The sequence below is a fragment of the Plecotus auritus genome (genome assembly GCF_963455305.1).
Source record: "Plecotus auritus genome assembly, chromosome: 3".
Lineage (NCBI taxonomy): Eukaryota > Metazoa > Chordata > Mammalia > Chiroptera > Vespertilionidae > Plecotus > Plecotus auritus.
Genome location: NC_137772.1, coordinates 186,699,726 through 186,726,139, shown reverse-complemented (window position 1 = coordinate 186,726,139; position 26,414 = coordinate 186,699,726). Strand labels below are relative to the sequence as shown.

General features: G+C 38.3%; 1 protein-coding gene across 1 annotated transcript in view; it reads right to left on the bottom strand.

The window, feature by feature from the left end:
• The window catches only part of SYT10 (synaptotagmin 10), a gene marked incomplete at its 5' end in the record, with an annotated part of 67,796 nt that extends 41,910 nt beyond the window's left edge, over positions 1-25,886 (bottom strand). The window contains 2 exons of the mRNA XM_080662783.1: positions 5,815-6,175; positions 25,736-25,886. Coding sequence (XP_080518909.1) covers positions 5,815-6,175; positions 25,736-25,886 — 512 coding nt within the window. The remainder of the gene's footprint in view (positions 1-5,814; positions 6,176-25,735) is intronic.
• Positions 25,887-26,414: the final 528 nt, after the last annotated feature.

Below are 26,414 nucleotides of genomic sequence, written 5' to 3'. Positions count from 1 at the left end.
CTAATTAGTTTCCTTTCAATGTGCACAAATTAATGCACTGGGCCACTAGTATAAAATAATTAACAATATTTATAGTATATATTTTATTAAGTTTTTCTTCTTACACATGAAATATGACATTATTTAATCCACTAAAGTACAAAGTTTACTTGGTTCAAATAATTTGAGATGTTTTAAACATTTTTAGCTAGTTACCACAAATTGAAAGAAAGCAAAGATGTTTAATTCATAAGTTATGATCAGACATATACAAAATTCTTATTAATTCTACAGTTTTTATTTTATATGAAACAACATGTTTTGAAAATACTAAGTACCAAAAAGAAATTTGTAAGGTAATTTATGCTGTATTAAACATTGAAAACTAATTAAGATATGATAATAATAAAAATATTATTTCTATGTAAAGAAATATAGTAAGACTATTCTATCTTATATGAGGGAATTAGCTCCTAATCAAAACCATACTGAGTTTAAGACCCAATATTATAGTTAAAGATATAGATACAGATATATGCAGAAACTATCTATACCTATACCTATGCCTATATCTATCTTTATTGGCTTACACTTGAAATAATCTGACACACAAATTGATCCCATTTAAATGCATTAATGATACTATTAAATATATTTTGACCTTGAGATATACTGGATCAAAATCAGGGGCTAAATTAGTGTCAAGGAACCATCAGAGAGCATTTATGAAGTAAGAATGTAAAAAGGCATACAGGTAGTACATATTATTGTGAATTGTTAAAAGGGCCTGGTATAACCCAGTTTAAATATTCAATGTTCCTAATAGATTTTGAATATTTTATTAAATAATCTAATATTTCTATCAAAAATCATTTTCACTTATGCACCAATTTTTATTTTTGTAAGCAAAAAAAAACCCCTAAAAATTAATTCCTCATTTTTTATAGATTGGTTCCATAACTTCACACTCACTTATACTTTTCAATATAATGAAATTTTAATCTTCTATCCTCTCCCTAAAAATCAGTAATTTCTTTCTTATGCTTCAGAATATAATTGTAGAGCTGTAAAGAGCCCCTTTCTAACAGGAATCAGAGTAGTAACATTTTTGTTCTAGTAAGCCAGTGCCCTAATTATAGGGTAAATAGTGCATATTCTAAGTCACAGTTGAGCTAGTCAGCTAAGAGAAGCTTTAATTATTACAATGTTAAACTATTACCATGACAACACAGATCCTCTTGCTTGCTTTTTCTTCTCTTCTTTCTTTTGGAATGACAGAGATAAGTGGCTATTTAGTGTCACACAAATATTCAACCAATCCAAGTGTAGGCCATTTGATTATTTCTGATCCCATTCTTACCCTTCAAATCTAGGAAAGCACCACCCAAGTACTTTTTCAGATGGTGAAGGAAAAGCTTTCCCCATCTTATCTGAACACCTGAAAGTAGCTAGATATAGTCAATATTACTTGATGCATGCCTCTCTCTGATCAACATCTTATCTCTTCTACTCCAACTTAGACAACTTTCCCAACTCAACAGAACCTCCAATCCATAGATCTTACTACCATTTCATAATCATGAATGCCTTAATATAATTTTCCCTCTTTACCCAGTTTCAACCCCACGATTAGTCATTAAAGCCATTCTATGCATACATCCCCAATTCCCTTATTGCTCTCTACTTTCTTAGTTCTGGAGCAAAACCACAGCACCAGTTAAATTCAATTTTCCATCATTGCTACACCTGCACATGTGCAAGTGAATTTGACTGGAGTAAAACATAAAACAACTCTCACAGTTTCACTTCAAATTCAAGACCACATTTCTCATGTTGACCCTATTGCTGCACAGCAATCAATTCTCTCTCTTAAATCTCTAGATCTCAAGAAGACTATTTCACACTTTCCCACCTTTCTTTACACATTCGTCAACTTCTTCCTCAGTCCCAGTCTCCATTAATGACCAGATTTTGCACTTCACTAAGAAAATTGAGGCAAAGAGCAGAAACCTTCCAGACTCACAATACCTCATCAACACTTCTATCTGAATCTGTACCCGTATATTTTGCCTTCCAGTTGATATAAAATTAACCACCTATGCTCCTATCTAAAGCCAATCCCTCCACTTGTAGACTAATTCCCTTTTTCTCTCATGTTACCTTCAAGAATGCTCCTCTCTAATTCCTGCATAATTCTCCCTCTTTATTAGATTATTGCCATAAGCATAACAGCATACTCTTATTTCTCCTATCTTAAAGGAACCTTCTATTCACCTCACTTTCTCTCTTTGTGCTGCTCTGTTTCTCTAACACATTTGCAGCAAATTCCTTGAAAGAGTTAAGGATGGAATGTTCACCGTCTAGTTTATCTCTTCCCATTCTATTTAAACCCACTCTAATTAGTTTTTCACATCCCAACTCCAGCATTACTGATCTTGAGAACATCACCAATGAATCCCGCATATTACTAAACTCACAGGTCAATCCACAGTCCTCAACCAAGCTGGGAAGATCGGAGTCACTCCTGTTTGTTCACATACTCTCTTCACTTGGTTTCTGGGTTATTTCCTCCTGGCTTCCCTCCTACTTCATGCATCTCTACTTCTCATTCTACTATGTGTTCCTTATGTCTTAACACTAGAGTCCCTCACAAATTCATCTCTGGTTTTCTATTTTTTTAAATCCACAATCACCTCTTTGATGATATCATCTCTTGTTTCTGGACATTAGCTGTAACCCCTGTAACCCAAATTTATATACGTATCACAGATTCTCTCCAGAATTCAAGTATTATCCAGTTGCCTACTCAAATTCTCCACTTTGATTTCTCATAGAATTCTGAAACTCAACAGAAATAGATCTCCCACTCACCCCATCTACAGTCTTGTCTATCTCAACGTGATCTTTCCAGCTGCTCAGGCCAGGGCCTAGGAGTCTTCCTTGACTCCCCTCTTTTTACTCATATGCCTCAGCTAATCTGTCAAGGTATTCTGTTTAGTCCAGCCAGAGTGGCTCAGTGGTTGAGTGTGGACCTATGAACCAGGAGGTCACGGTTCGATTCCCGGTCAGGGCATACGCCAGGGCTGCAGGCTCGATCCCCAGTGGTGTGTGTGTGTGTGTGTGTGTGTGTGTGTGTGTGAGAGAGAGAGAGAGAGAGAGAGAGAGAGAGAGAGAGAGAGAGAGAGAGAAGGGCGTTCAGGAGGCAGCTAATTGATGATTCTCTCTCATTATGATTTTTCTATCTCTCTCCCTCTCCTTTCCTCTCTGAGGTCAATAAAATTGTATTTTAAAAAAGATAGTCTGTTTGTTCTACCTTCAAAATAGATCCTGAATCCAGCCAGTTCTTACCATCATTAATACCACCTTCCTGGTCTCACTTACCATCACCTGTGGTCTGGATTATATAGCCTCCATAATGGCCTTTCTATTTCTATCCTTGTGCCTCTGTCAATGTTCATTTTCAAAACAACAGAATTATCTTTTCAAAGCATAAGTCAGATCATGCCACCCCTTTGAAAAAAAAACCCTTAAGTGGCTTCTCATTTTACTCAGGGTAAAAGCCAAAAATGTTTTAGCTCAAATGTTTCAGCTCCTATTACAACTCTGATTTTTCTCCCAGCATTCTCCATCTTGGCCTCCTGGCTGCAGTTGGAACACAAGTGGCAAGTTCTAGCTTCAGGGCCTTTGCATGGAGAGCTCTTCCCAGGCACTCTCATGCTCACCCTCCCACCTCTTCAAGTTTTTTGCCGAAACATCTCAGCAAACTCCATACTATCATATTTGAAATTACAATGCTACCCCTCTCCCATTTAGACCCAACAATCTCTTTATTTGGCACTATTATTTTCTATAGAACTTATTACCTTCTAATACATCATGTAATTTACTTAGTTATGTTGTGTGGTTCTTTTTCACAAGAATGTGGGTAGGAATTTTTGGCCATTTTGTTCCCTAATATATATCAGATGTTTAGAAAAATGCCTGGCACATAACAAGTGTTCAATAAATATCACTGAATTAATAAATTAATTGAATGCTTTCTTCCCAAAAAATTAGGTATCTCATAAACAATCCAATAACAACAAAAGTTGTTTAGAGGGAAAACTGTTTTCTTCTCAATTATGCAATATAATAATTAAAATTCAGTTAAGTAATCTATTTTTATTCTGTTCAATTTACCAGCAATCTATAAATTAATAACAATTAATAAAATAAAGGTTCAAACAAAGGTTATTCTGAAAACACTTCCTCCTGATCTTTTTCCATGTTAAAAAAAAAGTATAAAAGTCATAACAGGTGATAAACAATTGCTTTTGCTCTAATATATATTTACAGACATGCTATGAAGCTATTAATTAGGTTGGGAAATATATCTTGCTAGTTTTCAATCTACAAATAAAGTTCTGAGAACATATTTAATACTAGAGGCCCAGTGCACGAAATTCATGCATGGGGGAGGGGGCATCCCTCAGCCCAACTTGCACCCTCTTGCAATCCGGGACCCCTTGGGGGATGTCCGACTGCCAATTTAGAGGGATTGGGCCTAAACTGGCAATCGGACATCCCTCTCGCAATCCGGGAACGCTAGCTCCTAACCTCTGGCCTGCCTGCCTGAATGCCCCTAACCACTCTGCCTGCCTGCCTGATGCCCCTAACTACTCACCTGCCTGCCTGATAGCCCGTAACTGCCTCTGCCTTGGCCCCCACACCGGGGCTCAGGCTTCCCCGCTTTGGCTGGCTGCAGGCAACTGGGACCCAGGCTTCCCTCCCTCTGGCTGACTGCAGGCACCTGAGACCTGAGCCGGCTTCACCCGGGCAGGCACCTGGGACCGTGGGCAGCTTCTTTGCCTCCGTCCTGGGCCATAGGCACCCAGGACCGCAACTGGGGCGGCTTCTCTGCCTCCAGGGTGGCTTCCCCTGGGCCGGGCCCGGCTTTATCTGGAAGGACATCGGACGTCCGGAAGACGTCTAGTTGATCCGGTCTGATTAACATATTACCCTTTTATTAGTATAGATTACTAAAAAGAAGCAATACAAAATGAAGCCTTAAAAAATATATATATATATATATATACACACACATATATATATATATATATATATATGTATATATATATATATATATATATATATGGCTTATTATATATTTTAAGGATTGAAGACCACACACATTTAGTAGGAAAAAACGACTCCTCATAAGAATCTCTTCTTCCTTTACAGTTAACACAATCTAAAATACACTATAGCAACTTATTTTCATTCAAGCAAATTTTAAATAATTTTTTTCCAGGCTGAGGTAAAATGTCTCTCTCTTTGTTCCTTTCATGTCTGTTCCTGATATTCAACAGAGCTCTCTCGTGGAACCTACCATACTCTGTCCAGTGTAAGAGTATGGTCTATGTAAATTCAAAGAAGCAATGAACATTTCCAGCAACCCCACGTTTATGGTGTCGTGCTAAACAACTGTAGACTCAACATCAACCTCTGTTCCTAGGCTTTGATTGTGAACTTCTAGATGATATCATGCCATGTCTGTTTTCTTGATATTTATTGGTTGAATTCAACTAAATTGAAAGATTATAAGCAGTAATTATCAACTAATGATATTTCAAAGGAAAGAGTCAATAATAATCATTTGTCCTACCCATTCCCTCTATCCAATTATGTCTCATATGTATTTCTCATTTCTTCTGTTTATCTTTTTTTCTCCTTTTTCCATCTGTTTTTCTCTCTTCTGAAATCACACAATACTCACACAACACACATACATAACACATACATAACACACACACACACACACACACACACAGTTTTAAATGTTTCAACTTCCCTTACCGGGTTGAAGATGCAGGCTCAGTAATTTGTCTTTGCACACGTGCATGCTTAATCAAATGTTCTTTTAAAGCAGTTTGAACTTCTGCTGGGATATCGGGGGAAGTGTGGCTGATTTTTATTGCAGGCTCAATAGCTTTCAGTGCTGGCTTTCCATTTTCTTTAAGCTCTTTCTTCTCTTCAGTCTCAAGCACTTCTTCGGCAGGAGCACTCTCAGGGGTCTGCGGGACAGCATTGATGTCTGAGGGCACGGGATTGCTCTCCCAGCAAGGCCGGCACAACTTCCAGAAGACAAAAAGAGAGACCACCAACAGGGCCAGGCCACAGAAGCTGACGACGACTGCTAACAAGCTGACTGAAATATCTGGGGAAAAATTACAATGTGAAGAAATATTAGTTCATCGATACGTATATAAAAGAGCAGAAGTGGTGAGGTGATTTTACATTGTAACTATTAATAATAGCTTCCTCATTTAGAATTTCAAAAATTTAATTTTAAGTTATCTTAGTAGGGAGAAGAAGTTAGTAATTATGTCAGAAAATTCTCAAAGGACATATTTGAAAAATCCCATCTCAGAGAAAGTTTTGATTGTATACCAAAAAAGCATGATAGATGCATATTATTTCCAAGGACATGACAAGGGGTCCAAGAGTTTGCAAAATGAAGGTTGGCTACTTGCAAAATGCCATGAAGTCATGAAGCTTAAGAAACTCAGAAACTGCATAAGCAGAAAAAGCTTCATTTGCTTCACCTTTAATTCAACTTTCTCTCTCTCTCTGAGCAGGGAATAATGTTAAATATTTGTATAAACCACTTTATATAGTGTAAATGAGAATAACATATTACTCATAGAGAATGTGTAAACTATTAGCTATATTTTCAAACCCCATAGTTTGATAACCTTGCATACTCCTAATTTCCAAAGTCCAAAACTAGCTTAGGATTTGTTATCTAAGTCCCTTTACAATATTCTTATTGCAAAATATTTACAAATTAATATATACTTATTATGTAAAATGATTCAAAGAAATATAATACAAACATTAATAAGATCGACTAAATAAATGGGAGAGAACTGACACATTAATTATGCAGAAGAATTACAAACAATTTATGGAGATATTTTGCCCTCAGGAAGGTGGAGCACATGCCCTTACTCAAGTGTGGATTGCATACAGTAACTTCCTGCCAAAGAATACAGTATGGAAAGGGGTAAAAGAGGTGTAACTTTACAGTGGAGAAGCCTCACCCAGGTGGTCAAGTTGAATATCAAGAGTGATAAATCGTATTGATAGCATGTACACTTCATATGACCTGATGGAAATGACACTTTACCTCTGTGGTCTTCCTCCCTTAAACCTGTAGCCTGAGTCCAATTATGAGAAAAACATAAGACAAATTGCAGTAGTAGAGCATTCTACAAAATACCTGACTGGTACTCTTCAAAATTGTCAAGGTCATCAAAAATAAAATAGAGTTTGAGAAACTGTCACAGCCAAGAGGAGACTAAGGAGACATGACAACTAAGTGCAATGTGGTATCCTAGGTGGAATCCTGGAATAAAAAAGGATATTAGGTAAACACTAAGGAAATTTGAATAAAGTATACACTTCAGTTAACAATGTTCCAATACTGGTTCATTAATTGCAATAAATGTACTATTCTAACATAAAGTCATAATAAAAGAAAATTTGCATTATCTTTATAATTTTTCCTGTACATCTAAAACCATTCTAAAAATTTAAGTCTATTTTAAAAAAGTAAATATATCCCTACCTTCTTCCATTTTCATATTCCTAATTAACCAATGCTAGCAATCCGGTGTTCTAGTATTCTTCAAGTTCTGAAGACCAAATAGATTTCCTATGAAGGAAAATTGTTCTAGATTCAAATACCTTTGCAATTTATTTCACAAATTAATTTAGTTTCCATGTCAAATATGAATCCAATTTCTTCATTTGTTTTAAATAAAAATGTTAGGAATATGTTATAAGCTGAATTATGTCTGTTCCTCTACCCCATCCAAATTCGTATGTTGAAGTCCTAACCCCCAGTTCCTCAGACTGTGACTGCATTTGGAGATAGGGCCTTTAAATTAGTGATTAAGGTAAAATAAGGTCATATGGATGGGCCCTCATCCAATATGACTGGCGTCTTTCCAAGAAGAGGAGATTGGGACAGAGACACTCACAGAGGGATGACCATGTGAAGACAAAGGGAGAAAGTGGCCCTCTGCAAGCTAAGACGAGAGAACTCAGAAGAAATCAACCCTTCCTGACACCTTTACCTCAAGCCAACTCTGCCTGCGGAACTTTGTTTTGGCAACCTTAGCAAACGAATACAGAATAAACCTAATTTCCTTCAACCGGCGCTGTAAATCCAGGCGTTCTTTTCCTCCCCAGAAGCAACCACTGATCTCAGTTAGGTGTGTATCTATGCAGGCCAAGCACTAATAAACAAAAATATCTCTTGAAAAACATAAAAACACAGAATTGTTTAACATACTTTTTACAGCCCTACCTGGTTTGGCTCAGTGGATAGAGCGTCAGCCTGTGGACTGAAGGGTCCTGGGTTTGATTCCAGTCAAGGGCACATGCCCGGGTTATGGGCTCGAACCCCAGTAGGGGGAGTGCAGGAGGCAGCCAATCAATGATTCTCTCTCATCACTGATGTTTCTATCTCTCTCTCCCTCTCCCTTCCTCTCTGAAATAAATAAAAATACATATATAAAAACAAAAACATACTTTTTACATAAGTGGTTTACTTCATATTTCTTCAGTTTGCTTTATTTTTTTTTTATTCAGCAACACTTGAGGTCCAAGTTCATGTCACATAACACTCTATAATACGTCATCATAATGGATATGTAGTTTATGCCCAATGTCATGCTATTACAACACAACTATAATTAGTGTCCTTGTACCCTCTTCCATATGCATATTTGGGGATGTTTCTCTAAGGTTAATATCCAGAAAGAATTGTAGGGTCACAGGTTATGCACATATCTAGTTTTACTAGATATTTCCAAATATTGACCCCAGAGTGGCTGTAACAAAAACATCACGTGAGTTTGTCAGTTCCTATAATCTCAGAGAAATATTGTTGTACTTTAATTTTCACTTATCTGATGGGAGAAATGATACCTTATTTTAATTTACATTTTCCTGATTAGTAAGATAAAATGGTTCTGTTTACACTCCCAATTTGTAGCTAATGAAAATCCATTCAGAAATTAAAATAATTCCAAGTTTTTACTGCTACTTAATTATAAGGATAAATATTAATTTGATATGATGTGATATAGAGACATTAATATTTTCCTCACTTTCCAGTCATCAATAATTGAATATATTTCCCATTTATATTCCCTTGGTGAAGAATGTCTGATCATATTTTATATTTTGTACTTCACTTTATTTTTACTTTTTATTTTCATCAGCAGCATACTTGTGGGAAAGACAAAAAAATATAAAATTATGGTGCTTCCTATTAACTATGGTTTTTTTTAATATATTTATTTTTATTAATTTTTTACAGAGAGGAAGGGAGAGGGATAGAGAGTTAGAAACATCGATCAGCTGCCTCCTGCACACCACCCACTGGGGATGTGCCCGCAACCAAGGTACATGCCCTTGACCGGAATCGAACCCGGGACCCTTGAGTCCGCAGGCCGACGCTGAGCCAAACCGGTCAGGGCTTAACTATGGTTTTAAAATGGAAGAACAAATATGACAATTATGGCTTCCTAATTTTTAAAAAAAATATATTTTATTGATTTTTTACAGAGAGGAAGAGAGAGGGATAGAGAGTTAGAAACATTGATGAGAGCGAAACATCGATCAGCTGACTCCTGCACACCTCATATTGGGGATGTGCCCACAACCAAGGTACATGCCCTTGACCGGAATTGAACCTGGGACCTTTCAGTCCGCAGGCCAATGCTCTATCCACTGAGCCAAACCAGTTAGGGCTGGCTTCCTAATCTTCATGTATTTTCAGCCCCATTTACATTGTATTTTATGAATATTTTAACCAAATTAACTTCTCCAACAGTCTAACTTCTCCAAACACCAAGATATAAGAAAACTGGGACAATGTGAGGTAGGGAAAAGGAGGAAAGTAGTTTTCAGTCTATAACGGAACACTCCTCCTTTCTTACTAAGAGGGGTCAGACATTAGAGATCTTTTATTACTCCACCCACAAGGATTTTATGAAATTCTCTTATGCCCTTGTTCCTTAGTGATGGGCTTTGGCATGCATAAGGTTGTTCTCATCTTAGAGAAAAGCCCTGTGGAAATCTCTGACCCCAGTTCCATCTTGCCCATTGCTGACAATTTTCTTTCTAAAATCAATATCTGGTTCTATCATTTGGAGGAACCATAAAACATTTCAACCAAGTCACTTTTGAAAGTGAAAGGCTGTGCTATCAATAATTCCAGGGTAGCATGAAGAAAAACCAAGTCATGTCCTGGCAACTGAGTTATATATTCACTGTCTTAGCTCTCTTAGTCTAACATCCTTTCAGGTCACCCCTTAGCCAAACTTTGCATGGCATTCCATAGCATCTTTGTGATTTGACTCCTGGCTATTGACCCAGCTTCATTCTTCTGCTACTCTCCTACCTATACTTCTTACTCTGACTACACCATTACTCTCTCAGGAATTTGTCCAGGCTGTTTCATGTAGCTCCACTATATTTTCTCCTCCTATTTGGCTGCCTGGAAAATTCCTATTCATTCTTCAATAATAAGATACAATAATGCCTCTTGCCTGAAGCTCTCTCTGCTTCTCCTATTCCTACAGGCTTTTAAAGCACACCCACCACTCTAACACTAGTATTATAATAATTGACTGGCCTATAATTCTTTAACCCACACTCTTAGAACATGATATGTTTCAAAATTATAATTATTTTCTTTTGGATATTACAAAGGTAACATGGTACACATTATCCGGGATAACATCTAGTAATTAAACACATTAATATATCTATAATGAGCTATATGAATTAGTTAACACTGAGTGGGATGATTGAAGACTGTAAGTAGTTAATGCCAATTCAGGTGAGGTGTTAATACCAAATTGTCATAATTTACAAAATAATGTTCAGTTTTCAGGATTTTGAGGTTTCATAATTGTGAATAAGGGATTATGGATCTGTACTTATTTTGCTTTTCCAAATGTTCCCATACTGCCAATACACTCACTCCCCTATCCTTCAGAACAAAATCCAAATTTATTCACTTTCTTATTTCTAGCGTCTAGTATATATCACAAAGTCAAAAATGTTTATTGAACTACTGAGTATATATTTTGGGAGTTGTCTAAAAAAAAAACTCAAATGTCTGTGGAGTTCAAGGTGGCTGACTGACCTAAAGTTGACTGATTTGGAGGGAATATGCAGAAACACTTCTACTAAGAAGATAGTATAACAGCTTATACTGTGGAACAATTTAGACATGGATTCAAATGTCAACTCCACCATTGTGTGATTTTTGGGCAAGCTGTTTAGGTTTTAAGAACCTCAGTAAAGTAGGGATATTTATTTCATAGAAATGTTGTGAGATTTAAATAAGAAAATGTATATAAAGTATTTAAGTAATTCACATAATATATATGAAAATGGGTTGCTATTATTATCAATTATCTTTTTTTAAACCAAGAGTAAGTACTGAGGAGAAAAGAGGCAAAGACATGGATTGGGTATAAATTGAAAGTTGGGTCACAGTTTAGAAAGGAGAGCAGAGACTCATCTTTTTTTTTTTTTTTTAAATAAATCTTTATTCAGATTATTACAATTATTTCTCCTTTTTCCCCCCATAGCTCCCCTCCACCCATTTCCCACCCCACCTTCTGCCCTTACCTCCCCCCCACTGTCCTCATCCATAGGTGTATGATTTTTGTCCATTCTCTTCATGAACCCCCCATACCCCTTTCCCCCTGAGAGCTATCAGTCCACTCCCTTTCTATGCCCCTGATTCTATTATATTCACCAGATTATTCTGTTCCTCAGGTTTTTAATTCACTTGATTTTTAGGTTCACTTGTTGATAGATATGTATTTGTTGTTCATAATTTTTCTCTTTACTTTTTTCTTCTTCCTCTTCTTTAAGAATACCTTTCAGCATTTCATATAATACTGGTTTGGTGGTGATGAACTCCTTCAGCTTTTTCTTATCTGTGAAGCTCTTTATCTGCCCTTCAATTCTGAATGATAGCTTTGCTGGGTAGAGTAATCTTGGTTGTAGGTTCTTGCTATTCATCACATTGAAAATTTCTTGCCACTCCCGTCTGGCCTGCATAGTTTCTGTTGAGAAGTCAGCTGACAGTCGTATGGGTGCTCCCTTGTAGGTAATTAAAACTGTTTTTCTCTTGCTGCTTTTAATATTCTCTCTTTGTCTTTTGCCCTTGGCATTTTAATTATGATGTGTCTTGGTGTGGTCCTCTTTGGATTCCTTTTGTTTGGGGTTCTGTGGGCTTCCTGGACTTGTAAGTCTATTTCTTTCACCAGGTGGGGGAAGTTTTCAGTCATTATTTCTTCAAATAGGTTTTCAGTATCTTGCTCTCTCTCTTCTTCTGGCACCCCCATAATTCTGATGTTGGTACGCTTGAAGTTGTCCCAGAGTCTTCTTACGTTATCTTCAACTTTTTGGATTTTTTTTTTTGCTTTTTGCTTTTTCGGTTGAGTGTTTTTTGCTTCTTAGTATTTCAATTCTTTGACTTGATTCTTGTGTTCCTCTATTCTGTTTCTGGGTCTCTGTATAATATTTTTTATTTCAGTCAGTGTATGTTTAATTTCTAGTTGGTCCTTTTTCATATCTTCGAGGGTCTCGTTATATTTATCGGCCTTTTCTAGGATATTCTTTAAAAGTCTTATAACCATGGTTTTGAATTCTATATCCAGTCGTTTGTTTTCCTCCATTTCTTTCATTTGTGATCTGATTCTTGGACGCCGCATTTTCACTGATTCCCTGAGTTGGTAAGGTAGATATTTGTGCTAGGTTTCCAATATGGCCCAGTGGGTCTGCTTCCCCAGTTAACCTGAGGTTGACACTCTTGGTGCACCCCTTTGTGGACTGTGTGTACAGCCTTGTTGTAATTAAGTCTTTATTGTTGTTGGTATCACTGGGAAGAATTCACCTCCGGGCCAGTTGGCTGTAAGGATCAGCTGTGTCTATGCTGGGAGAAGTTCGGTGCCGGAGACAGCCTTATAGGATTAGACTTGCCAAATTGCAATAGCCTCTGTGCTCAGCTTGGATGGGGTGGAGTCTCAGTCTTGGCTTCCTGTCAGCCTTGCCCTTGCACGCATGTGCGCTTTCAGTCCTCCGCCTTCCCCAGCTCGAGTCTCCGCCCGAGAGTTCAGACTCCCCCACAAGAGCGTGGGTCCCCAGGGGCTCGCCTGGAACTGGGGTTCACTGCAGTCAGAACTGGGGCTCAGTGCAGTCAGAATCCTCTGACTCCCTTCCACTAGGGAAAGCCTGTGGCAACTTCCGCAGCCTTTGTGCGCACTGGCGCGCGTGCACGGGCACTTTCAGTCCTCCGCCTTCCCCGGCTCCCGAGTCTCCGCCCGAGAGTCCAGACTCCCCCCGTAAGAGCGTGGGTCCCCAGGGGTTTGCCCGGAACTGGGGTTCAGTGCTGTCAGAACTGGGGTTCAGTGCGGTCGGAAGCTTCCTTCCCCCTTCCGCCAGAGAAAGTCAGCCAGGCTCTCAGCCGCCCTTCCTCTCTGCGCGCACAAAGCCCCTTTGCCGTACCTCCAATTCTCTGTGAGCTTTCCTCTTTCCTTCAAGTTGTAGAATTTTCACTCAGCCAGCTTTCCTGTGGTTCTGGATGGTGTCCGTTCTGTCTTTTAGTTGTAGTTTTGAAATTGTTGTGCGAGGCAGCAGTTCAGGTGTTTACCTATGCTGCCATCTTGGTTTCTCCAGAGACTCATCTTGTGATGGTATCTGGTACTGAAGAGTGAGTTTTTTATAATGGAGATCAATATTTCTAAGTAAATGTTAATGTTTAGGAAGCTAATAAATAACATTCTATTTTACTACTTATTTGTGCATAGCACAGCTGAGGGACAGACATAGTATTCAAGCTGGTAGCAATTAAAATACTTGGGAATATCACCTTAGGTCTATTAGGAAGTGGACTTGCTAATATATCACCTTGAATTAATTAAACTTACCCATACGGGCACAGGCCTGGCTGGACAACCATAGGTGTTCCCCATCACGACTCAATCCTGTAAAATTCACTACATGGAGGAGCAGAGAATATTTGTTTCCCGAGCATACACCTCAAAGGAAGGGTAACTGCTAAGTCATATCTCAGAGATGGGAGTGGGATAAGGTTCCATAAATATTCCCATCTTGCATCTCCTTCCATCCAGAAATATAAAGCAAGGGGACAAGGTATTTCCCCTCAATAGCAACAAGTGAAAGAAGGTAGATTAAATACAATTTTATTTTTTGAAAAATGAAAAAAATACTATAAAAATAAGCTTCTTGCATTTTATATAATTTTACATTCCTTGCAATTATGACTAATCATTAAAAATATTTTAAAAATCTGTTTAATACTTAGATTTTTTCAACAAAATCTGCTTAACAAAATAAAAAATAATCTATCAAAAGATTATGGGAGGATTTATAAAGTCATCAAAATGTTTTAAATGATTCTTTTGTGATTGTGATTCAACATTTAACCATGATATAAAGAATATTATGACTTTGGATTTAGTGCAGAGAAAAACAAGTAGCCCTAGTAACATTTTTAAGTCAATTACTGAAATGGTCCAGTATACATTTCAGAAATGCTGCTCTGACTAGGGAGAAGATAAGAGTGCAAAGCCAGAGTAGAAGAGAAACTACCTAACAGAATTACAATAGTCATCCACATAAAGATTATAGCGGCTCCAAATGAGGGTTTCTCAAATGGGGAAAAAGATCAGATTCCGGAGATAATTGGGAAGTCAAAGCTGTAGTGAAAGAGTGTGGACTGAAGGACAAGAATGTGACACTTTAGGAGACAAACAGGATGATGATGTAAGGTAGACCCTGACTTCAGCTTTGGCCTTACTGAGTTTCCAGTACCTGTGGTCATGCTAGTAGAAATTCTGAGCAAACTGCAACTCAAGATAAAATTGAAGGACTTACTTAAATAGTGGAATATGAATCCAAGAAAGAGAAGATAAACTCCTCCACAAAATCCTGATTACACCAATATTTAACAAATATAACTTTAAGGAACAAAAAGCCTGCATGGATAAAGTTTGGTAAAGAGTAGGAGTATAAAAAAAAAATCAGATCAATGTGTTTTCATAAGTCTGAAGGAGAATAATTTGAGGGTTAAGTAACTATTAACTTTAACAAGTAGGTCTTTAATGAATTCAATGAGGCTAGTGAAACAAAGGTGTTAACTAGATTAATGGAGTGAGGATGTGAATTCTAGGAGTAGATAATTCCTTCAGGAAACCAGATTTAGGAAAAGAGGAGAGTTAGAGCAACAACTCGAGTAGAATGTGGCATTGATGAAGGTACTTTTAGTAGGAAGTGTAATACTTAAGTACGTTTTAAAACTTATGGGAAGGAATGAGTAGACAGAAAGAGATAGAAAGTTAAGCAGAGTGAATAATTAATAATGAAGTCCCATAACACACGAAAATGGATGGGGGCTGACGCAAAGGTAAAATAATTGGATCGCTTCTTCCTTTCTAAGCAGTGTGGTTCTGGAATAAGGTAAGTTTGTATGTCTTTGGTAGGAAGTCAAGTAAATTCTTGTTTGTATTTTCTCTCTAAAGTGGAAGTTAGGGTTAACCACCAGTTATTTGGGAATAGTTTGGAATATTTAACTAGAGTGGGAAAGTTTGAAATAGGAACATAGAGGACAAAAGAAAACTCAATAGGAAAAAAATAGAATTTTTGGTCAAATTTGAAGCTTCTTTTGAAATTTTATACTAATAGAGTGATACTAGTCTGCCTGGTTTTAAAATCGCCTAGTTATTCAATTGCTTTGGTGTAGGGATAGAGAGACAGATGAATTTGTCCACGAATGAGGTCCCTCCCTATCCAGGAGACTGTGATAAACCTCAGAGGAGAAAGTGACTGCAATGATGAAGGATGCCTTATAAGTGTGATGCCATATTTTATTGATAGGGAATTCACAGAGAAGTAGAAAGGTGAACGTTTTGAAGTTTCTACATGAGAAAGATGAAATTATAGGAGTTTTTGGTTGTAGGCTGAGATACCTGAATTTATAATTCTAAGATAGTATTTTTTCAGCATAATAGCAAGTGTTTGGGCATGATCATAAAGAAAAGAGATAAGGTGGTGAAGAAGAGAAGATCACTGGAGGAAAGGTGCCACCACGGAGTCCAGGGTGATAAGTATGAATGGCTTGCCTTTTCCATATGGACTATGAAGTTGCTCATTGCAGTGGGCCAACTTGATGAGTAGGACTTGCTGGCTAAAATCTTTAATGTCTTTGTATAATTAAAAAGAATCCACTATATAAAATTCATCCTATTATATCCTGGTAAGACTAAAAGTTAATGAAATTTTAAAAAATTAGAGTAGGCTATAAGATAATTAGATTTAAAATTGCTCAAGTTCTGGTTTGCTTACATACATATATAACCATTGCTCTACCACTCTCTATCTGTTTGACTGTATATCTCTGACTCATTTTTTTTTCTATAGAAATCACACTCTGTTATACCATCTTGGTATCTTGAAATAAAGTGACACAGATCTGAAAAACTGAGAAAACAGAGTAAGCCTAAAAATGCCAATTTCTCAGGAACTTTTACTAAACTCTGTATAACCAGATCATAACATCCACATGGTCCTGTTCACTGTGGATTGTGAAAACTTAACTCTAATTATCTACTCCCCATGCAGATGGCTATTATCACACAGAAAAGCATAGACCAACTGGCATGCTCTGAATTCCCAATTACCACTGCTTTCGTTGATACTCTTATCTGCACTTTCTGTATCTTGTTTCCAAATTTTTAAATGCTAGTAAATTTTCAAAATGTACAAAAATTTATTTCTCATAATTAATCAAATTCTAATTTAGTTCACGGATATTCCTAGCCTTTTGTTTTTATGGTGGTTTCTCATTGTTGCCTGACCACATTTATGGCATCATTCTGTCAAGAAAGAGGGGGAATAAAACTTAAATCAAAGTAAAACTCCTATTCAAAAAAGCTGAAGTGAGCTGCCTCAGGGAAGTTGAGGCAAGCTGCTGCTAAGATGAAAATTTGGAATTACTTATGGTAATACTATTGTAATAGGGCATACTTCTGATTTCTATAACAAGGGACAAAATTAGTAGTGGTTTAAACAAGACAGAAGTTTCTTGCTCAGGTAACTAACTGTCCTGGCATAAGCAGGCCAGGGCAGTACATTAGCTTCAAGGAGTCTGGAATCCTGGTTTCTTCTGCATTTTTGCTTTGCTATGCAAAGGGTTTTGCCTTTTCCTTCAAGTCCAAGATGGCAAGACACCATGTCCACATTCCAGGCGGCTGAATGGAGGAAGAATAACAAGGGACAAGGGATGATGAGTGACAGTCCTTTCATTTTAAGGGCACAATCTGGAAGAAGTGCACATCACTGCTGCTGACATTCCTAGCAACAGAACTTAGTCATGTGGCTGCACCAAACTACAAGCGAGACTGAGAAAAGTTGTCCTTTTTAAGTTTTTTTGTGTTTTTTTTTTGTTTTGTTTTTTGTTTTTTAATTCTGCCACATGCCACTTAAAAAGAAAGGATTCCAATCTGTGAAACAGACGGGGAAAGCGAATATTGGGAAACAACTAGCAGTCTCTTCCTCATCTACAAATTCAATACATAATCATTCAATGTTCTTATCCTTGCAGCAATGCCTCTTACAGTTTCCACTTGAATAGTATTGCTTTTGCCTTTGTTTTGAATTTCAGTAAATGATTAAAAAAAAAAACAACTTTATATCATACTAGAGGCCTGATGCATGAAATGTGTGCAAAGGGCTTGGCCCTCGCAGCCCCGGCTTCATCCAGAAGGTCATCCAGAAGGTCGTCTGGAAGATTGTTCAGCCATCCAGTCTAATTAGCGTATTACGATTTTATTATTATAGATTTGATTATAAAATCAATATTTTTAAACATTTTCACTTCCTGAAATCAGAGTGAATATCAGTATCAATTGCTTGTTACAATCACTAATAGCCAGAAAGTAATGGTGCCATTGCTTTCTCTATGTATGCACCACAGGAAAAGCATCATTACTGAAGGCCATTGAATAAATCTCAGTGGCTGGGAAGGAAACATTGGAGAGAACAGTGAAGCATACCTTTGACCCTTTAAGCCAAACTTTTGTTGGGATTAGGTGGGAAAATAGTGTGTGTCAGATGAGTTTGGCAACATTGCCTACATTCCACATAATTGTACAGCTAGCTTAGGAGCACAACAAAAATAGCCTTTGTGTTTTTATAAATTATTTTAAGAAAAAAAAAAAAGCATCAATAGCTTTCTTGACAGCACTCTTGATGGCGTACAGTCTAATAATGAGTGGAATAACAAAGGCATCTTCAATTCTGAATCAAAAAAGCATTCAGAAAGATTAGACTCAGAACTTTAAAGTTACTTTAACCCATTTGGTTGTTTTATTTTTCTGGTACCATGTAAAATAATGGTGCATCTCATAATCAATAACATCTTAGATTCAATAAAAATTAGATTAGGCTCTAAGATAATATGATATCCCAATATGGTATTCAAATATCCAAATTTATAATAAAAGTCTTTATATATGCTCTTCCTGAGTAAATGATTTATAACCTGTGATTGTATGTTAATTAGATATTTAAATTAACTTGCACAACTATGCACAGCATTCAATTAATGGCACCAGTATATTTTACTATCTGGAACAGTGGCTTTCACATAGTAAGTGCTCAATAAATAATTGTTGAATAAAAGTATAAGACTAAAACCACTTCGTGTATACATTAATAACTCATACAGAAACATATTAGAAATGATAGTAAGCTTTTTAATATTGTTATATCAATTATCTCTTAAATTTGTAACTTCTGAAACAGAACTATAAGGATAATGAAGGCTAAAGAGAATACAATAGCCTTTGCTGTTCATTTAAAATAATTCTGCCCTATGAACAAACTGACATTTACAAGATTTAAAAAATTGACTGTAATTGTTTTCTATTTAATGATGTAATGTTAGACAGTAGATTATAACACACTTCAGGATGTACCTGAATGAAATAAATAGTTATTAATATCAGTCGCCTCCCCCATCCCATCCCAACCACCCCAAGATGATTCTACTTTTGTAGCTCTGAGGCCATCACAGCACAATTCCAATTATATGTGGTGTTTTGTTTTCTAATAGTCTACATAGGTCATGTTAATGTCAGCTCTCACAGCTTCAGTGGCCACTTAGGATATTTAATGTTATGAGGAAAAGAAAAACTAATGTATGAGATAATAACAAGAAGCTATCTCTTCAGTCAGGGATTTTGTTTCTAAACTTGGCCAGTGTTGGGTATTCCACCAACAAAACAAATTGGTATTGTACAAATTAGATACAAGTAAAATAATTTATTGATCTTTAATAACACTCCCTATCAGGAGGTCTAGTTTTCTTTGACACATTCATACCAATTATACTTTGGAATCTTTAAATAGATAACTCTCATCTCTTTTGTAATATTCTGTCTTCAATGCTCATAATACTGAATTTTAATAATAATATGGGCTGTTAATTACTTAGCTAAAATATGGTGGGAAAATAAACCAATGCAATTTTAATGTATTGTTTTTCTAATTAAAAATTAAAAACACCTTAGCCGTTTTGGCTCAGTGGATAGAGCATTGGCTTATGGACTGAAGGGTCCCAGGTTTAATTCCAAGTCAAGGGCACGTGCCCAGGTTGTGGGCTTAATCCCCAGTGGGGGGCGTGCAAGAGACAGCCAACCAATAATTCTCTCACATCATGATGTTTCTATCTCTCTCTCTCCCTCTCTCTTCCTCTCTGAAATCAATAAAAATATATTTAAAAAAATTAAAAACAATTTAACTGGTAATTTAATATCTGCTTTCATTATCGGTTTTTTTTATGAACATATAAAAGCTATATTTATAATTATATCAGTTCAAAGCTGTGTATTTGAAACACACTAAAACCTTTTACAAGATTTTACTGTTGAAATAAATCAATTATATATTTGGCAAAGAATATGAGTAAACAGTTGTTATACTTAAGTGCATATGCATGCATATATTCAAGTAAAAAATGAACACTGTATCTTATATTTGGGTGACAGCAAATATAATAAAAAGAAAGTTTAGGGTTTGGGTCATAATTGTATACTAAGAAATCTTATTGATACCTTATGGTATACCACTAATTACAACCAACAATACAATAATAGTTAAGGGTCTATCTTTACAAACATTTGTTCCAATGCCCTTTAGCACCATGAATGCCCCCAGGATCTCCTCTTATTCCAACTTTTTGTTGAGCCTAGGATCTTAGGAGCCCTGGGTTCCTAGCTCCATCACTAACTAGTTGTGATTTGTAGGGAAGTTGCCAACTTTTCCTGCATTAGTTTTCACAACTGCAAAACAATGATTTCTACTTCTAACTGGAATGACTAACAGCAATTTGAATAATGATATATTATTTTCAAGCTCATTTCTACTTAAGGAAACAGGCTTTCCTTTTACTACTATACATGGATATATTAAACAGACATATACACTTTAGTAGAACTTCAATAAACTCATACATTTATTATACAACACAAATATAGTGACGGTGTCCATTGCTTTTTCATGAGCATGTTGCTCATTACATTTTAGCTTCTAAATGCCTCAAGTGCTGTAATTCCTTTCATTCCAGAAATTAAATATTTTGATGCTTACCTACATAAGATACTGTATTAGAAACTGGAGGCACAAACATACAACTATATACAATTTCTTTACAAAAGGGATTTGGAGGTTATTAAATACCACCCATAATTTTATAAATAAGGAAGTTGAGGCTTCTTGAGGACAAATTCATTGATTCAACTATTCATTCCTCTATTCATTGAGATTCCATTAGGAGCCACAGATTTTTCTAGGCACTAAGGACAAAACAGTAAACAAACAATTGTCCTCAAAGCGTTTATATTCTATTGACTTAATGTGCACATCATTAGTAGATTACAATGTAAATCAGGAAGGACACAATTATATTTTCAAGTATAGATCATTTTAATTGGCACTGGAAATTTTATTAAATATTTATGATGTTTGTTTTCTGCCAGAATTTTATACAACAAATGAATCAGATATACCCCCAAAATAACTTTTTTTTTTTGCCACTAAACAAGATTACAATAATGATTAGGTTTTAAAGAAAATGTGATTTGAATAAAATGGGTAGCTATATACTTTGTACATAAAATCAATCTTGTAAGAATCAGATGTCAGAGACTTACTGCTCAAATAAAGAGAATTTACAGATCTTAATTTGTTACAAGAGAAAATATCCTGCTAACACTGCAAAAATATTGATGTTTTAGAATTAAGAAAATTAGATGCTTGCTGGGACCTGTTTGGCCTTTGAAAGTAGTTGTCCATTTCCCTTTAGAGAAAATTAGACAAAGCACAACATGTATTGATGAGCAAGCAAAACTGAGACCAGAAATATAAGAACCAGGTCATTCATCAGTGGAGTGACAATGGAGAGGAAGGAAGAAATTCTCTTATGCATCTTCTTCAAATGGTCCATACTTCTGAATTCATTGTGATTTACTTTGCTTTCTTCCAAATTTACAAGTCACACAAAAAAATTTCCACTGTTTCTAAATTGTAATTCTTTATACACTGATTAGAATGTGTAAAACTCAGCCGTTTAATGATATAACAATTATAAATAAATTAACTGAGTAATCATTGCTTTATGTCTGTAGAGAAAAACTTACGAAGTCCCTTACTCATTTTAAGCTCTTATGTTAAAATTTAAATTCCTTAATCACAGAGGAAAATCATGATGTAACTTATTAAATTTTACATAGCTATCTCTTTTCTTAATAATTAACTTCAATGAAATTCTTTGCCATTTGCCTACTCAGCACTACATCTAAAACTTTTATTTTAAAATTTTAGTTTCAAATTAAAAGTGACAAAATGCAAAATTAAATCATTGATGTATTAAATGTTTATTTCAACTATTTACAGTAAACCAGATCTATATAACTGTGATATGACTAAGTTTAAGTGGGTTTGGTTAGCCATGATTTATGAGGTCTGCCTTGCAAACAACCTAGTTTTCTAAAACCTTAAAAGCATTTGGACATGGAGTAGTAATTAAAGACTGACTGGAAATGAACCCAAATCCAGCTCAGAAAATATTACATATATTTAGTCACAGTATATCTAAAAAAAAATATTTGAGACCAATATATTGTTTTGTATTTTCTCTAAGTGTTTTAGTATTAAATCATATTGTGCATTAAGATGATTTAGTGGGTGACATATCTCTTCATATATATACCAGAGGCCCGATGCACAAAATTCATGCAAGGGGCTCGGCCCTCACAGCCCTGGCTTCATCCGGAAGGTCATCCGGATGGTCGTTGCACTGTTTGGCCGTCCGGTCTAATTAGCATATTATGCTTTTATTATAGATATTTATTGATTTCAGAGAGAAAGGGAGAGGGAGAGAGAGAAAGAAACATCAATGATGAGAGAGAATCATTGATTGGCTGCCTCCTGCACGCCCCCTACTGGAGGTGGAACCCGCAACCTGAGCATGTGCCCTTGACCGAAAACGAACACGGGACCCTTCAGTCCACAGGCCGACACTCTATCCACTGAGCCAAACCAGCTAAGGTAGACATATCTCTTTAAGGGGAGGGGAGAATCAGTGGTAAAAAGACTGAAAATCTGATTTCTAAAAATTACACATAATGAACTTTCTAGTGTACTAGTGATGTTGACATCAATGATGTCTTTAACAAACTATTCCAAAAGAGTAAATTAACTAGTGCTGGTAGCTGCAGGAAGTCTAAGTCTTTACAAATTTTACTGAAATATGGGATCGGTCAACTTAATTGGTAAACTCTCAATATCAATATCACTGCTACTGCTGATACGGAGAAAGGGGTGGTGAAACTTGCTCTTTATTGACATTTTAAAAACCTGTAGGGTAATGTCTTATTTAAATATGTAACTCATGACTTCTTTAATGCAGATTGAGTTTAATTGGGATTACCTCAATTTGTCTCCCGCTACTCCATGTGAAAGCACTAAAAATACACACAATCTGGAAGCCTGCAATTGTCACTGCAACCTTAGATTAACTGACACCATCTGGGCCGTGCTGATTAACATTCAAAGTAAATAGCCACTGTACTATTCAATGTCGAGGACCTCCTACCAGTGACGTGCTTCTAATTAGGCGAACAGTGAGTAGAAGGATCACCTACTGAAAGTGTTATTTTGGAACCTATGATAAAGGGCACAGGTGCATAAGTTATAAGAAAATCTACTTTAAAACACGTGAGGCTGAGTGGCTGATTAATACAATTAAAGATTTGGTAACTAATCCTAAAATTCACTTCATAGATACCTCTTGCTATTGGGAGTTTATTTGCCAATTAAAGCATTTTACTTCTGTTGCCTAGATTTACAAATGAAAAGTGTGATGAAATCTGGTACATCTTTGTATGTCAGACACAGCCTAGCAGAGTGTCTTCTTTAGTGACAGCCACTCAATATATATTCATATGTCAAATTAAATACCACATTTGAATAGCATATATTTTCCCTAAGGGGGAAAATGTCCATGAATTTGTTCTAGACTAACTTCCCTTTTTTTGTTCCCAAGGGAGAGTCCAAAGGAATTAGGATGACTCAGACCCCTTTCTTCAATTCACGTACAGCACTGTGTTTTACCTTAGGCTAACAGGGTTGTGCATTTACAAAGATTTAGAAGCTAGTACTATTTGGTTTCCAACCCTCACAAATTTTCCACATTATCAGCCAGTCCGAGACCCAGGAAAACACTACTTGGTGTATGATCACAAAGGGGAAGGAAGGGAAGAAATTAGTATTTTTCTCCACAGCATCAACTGTTAAATGACCCCCCCCCCCAAAAAAAAAAACACACACACACACACACAAAAAAAAAACGGGTCTTTAGACGGGTCATTTCTTCCACTGTACACCCTTTTCTGAGTCTAATCTTTAGCATGTGAATCCCTAAAGACATTTCAGAGCTTATCCAGTATCACCACGGAGAACGTTATGGTCACACTATTTTGACTGTTTATCCCATGCTTAGCAACCATACAAATGGCACGCATATATGTGATGTTCACCCAGTCGCTTCCTCTAATAGCCGAGTATCATACATTCCTAGGAATTTAACACCTACTGAACAAATGGAAAAGACTTCTGTTGTGGTTACGATAGATTCATAAAACGTCTAAGTTTCCAGCGGGTGGACAGCAGCAATAATGGATTATGCTGCTCCGGGGTCCAAGGAGCAGCATCTCCTCAGGTTCTGCCAAGTGCCCACGGGAGCCTCTCTAGGTTTCTCTTACCTATGATCAGAGAATTCAAAACCCTGCAGACATTCCATTTAAATTACGGTGCGTAAAAGCTAAACCAAATTTATTCCCACCTCCATCCCCTCTCCCTCTGTTTTGGTGGTGGTGGTGGGGAGGGTGGGGGTGTGCACCCTTCTGGCCTCCTTCCCAGCAAGCAAGGCTCTCTGCAGTCGCGCTCCTCCCAGAGCTTAGAGGTCCAGCTCTTACTTGTTGCCCTGGCTACTTGAAACGCACAAAGCCCCTCTGGGAGACTAAAGGGAGGGGGAAGCAAAGGGGAAGAAACAAGACCCTCCAGGAGGCATGGAAACCTTTCAGCCCTATGCCCAAAATCCCATAGCCAGTGTTTACCTCCCAAAGCAACAAGTGACTCTCTCAGGGAACCCTGGCTAACACGCGAACCACAAACCCGGAGTCCGTCTCTCCCATGTGAACAGCACAACAGGCTGACCACATCATTGCGCAGGTGGTTAAGACCCTTGCCCCCAAAGCGTGGCCAAAACAGAGGTTCTGAGAAGGTCCCTCCCTCCATCCCTCCCTCTTGAGAGAAGTCTGCCACCTGAGATTTCTTCCCATCTCCAGATTTCTGATGCTCAATGTCCTCCTTCATCCCACCCCATTTATTTCCAAGTTTCCTAAAAGGGTGGGAAGACGCCTGTAGGTTGGGGTGTGTATGAGAGCGTGTGCGAGGAAAGGATTTATAACCTTTTCCCTCTCCTCCACTCACTCTGTATGTGTCCTGAGGGGCGATCAATAACCCCTGCTGTTTTGCCAACGTTGACATGAAGCCTTGGAAAATCATATATATTAAAGGGCTTTGGAAACTATCAAGTGTTCAACAGGTTGCAGCTTCGAGTTACCCTTTCCAGGATCCTCTCTGCCTTCCGAGGCCAAGGCAGCCAGCCCCTCGTGCAAGGCAATTCTTTGCATCCAAGCACGGACGCCAGGCCCCTTCCCCAAGCCCGCGACACGGGGCAAGGTCGGGCAGCCCGAGTCCCCCAGGCGAGCGGTCCCTGCGCCGCAGCCCGCGCTAGCCGCTCCACTCCGGGAGGGAGACGCGAGGCGTGGGAGTGCGCGGCGAAGGGGCGCAGAAGCCAGGGAGCCAGACGGCGGGCAAGGAGCAGACCAGAGAAGTAGAAGGAGCCGGGCGGGTGGAGATGGGGAGATAACCCAGGAAAAGCCCGCACTCCAAGTAGCCAGCTGCGGAGTAGGAGGAAGGAGCAAGGTAGGAAGGCGCTGCGTCCTAAAGATGCCGCCAGCGCGGCGCGGGAGGACGGCACCGGGAGCTAGGAGGGGAGCGCGAGGACGCGAGCGGGGCCCACCCCGGTTACCTGTGCTGCCTCCGCCCTGGCTGCCTCGGCCCGGGGGGAAGATGTCCGAGCACTTCTCCCCCTCCACCTGGCCCGCGAAACACAGCTCGGTGACGATGTGCAGCGCCTTCTGGCACAGGTTGTTCACTCCGTCCTTCTTGTGGAAACTCATCGTTTGGCTTCTTTTTCCTCAGTTGGCTGCCCTCCCCTTGCCTTTACCTCTAGGCTGGCCCCTCTTGCGTCCTAAGCCATATCCCGCCCGCGGGGACTTTGGCCGGAGCGCGCGCGGCTGAGAGGCGGCAACTCTTAGGAGCCCCAAGTTGGCCCCATGGCGCGAGCGGAGGGCGCGGGAGCAGGCGGAGGGACTGGGAGGGAGCCCACGCGAGGCGGCTGCGGCGAGGTGTGCGCCAACTCCCGGCCGCTGAGAGCAAGCCGAGGCGAGCTGCCTAGAGAGCCAGGGCATGGAGTGCGGAGGAGAGGGGGAGACGGAATGAAGCAAAAGCCCTGGACTCCCAAGAACGCCCCCCTCCCTTCCCAGCGCTTTTGTGTTCCTGGCGGGTGCCTGAGGCTGGCGCGTCCAATCGCTGCTCCGCGCGGGTCCGGACGACTCAAGGGGAGCGCACAGCGCCCCTACCGCACTCAGCTGGGGAGGGTGGGCGCCCGAGGGGGCGGTCCGGCGCTGGTGCTGGGCCTTCCTGCT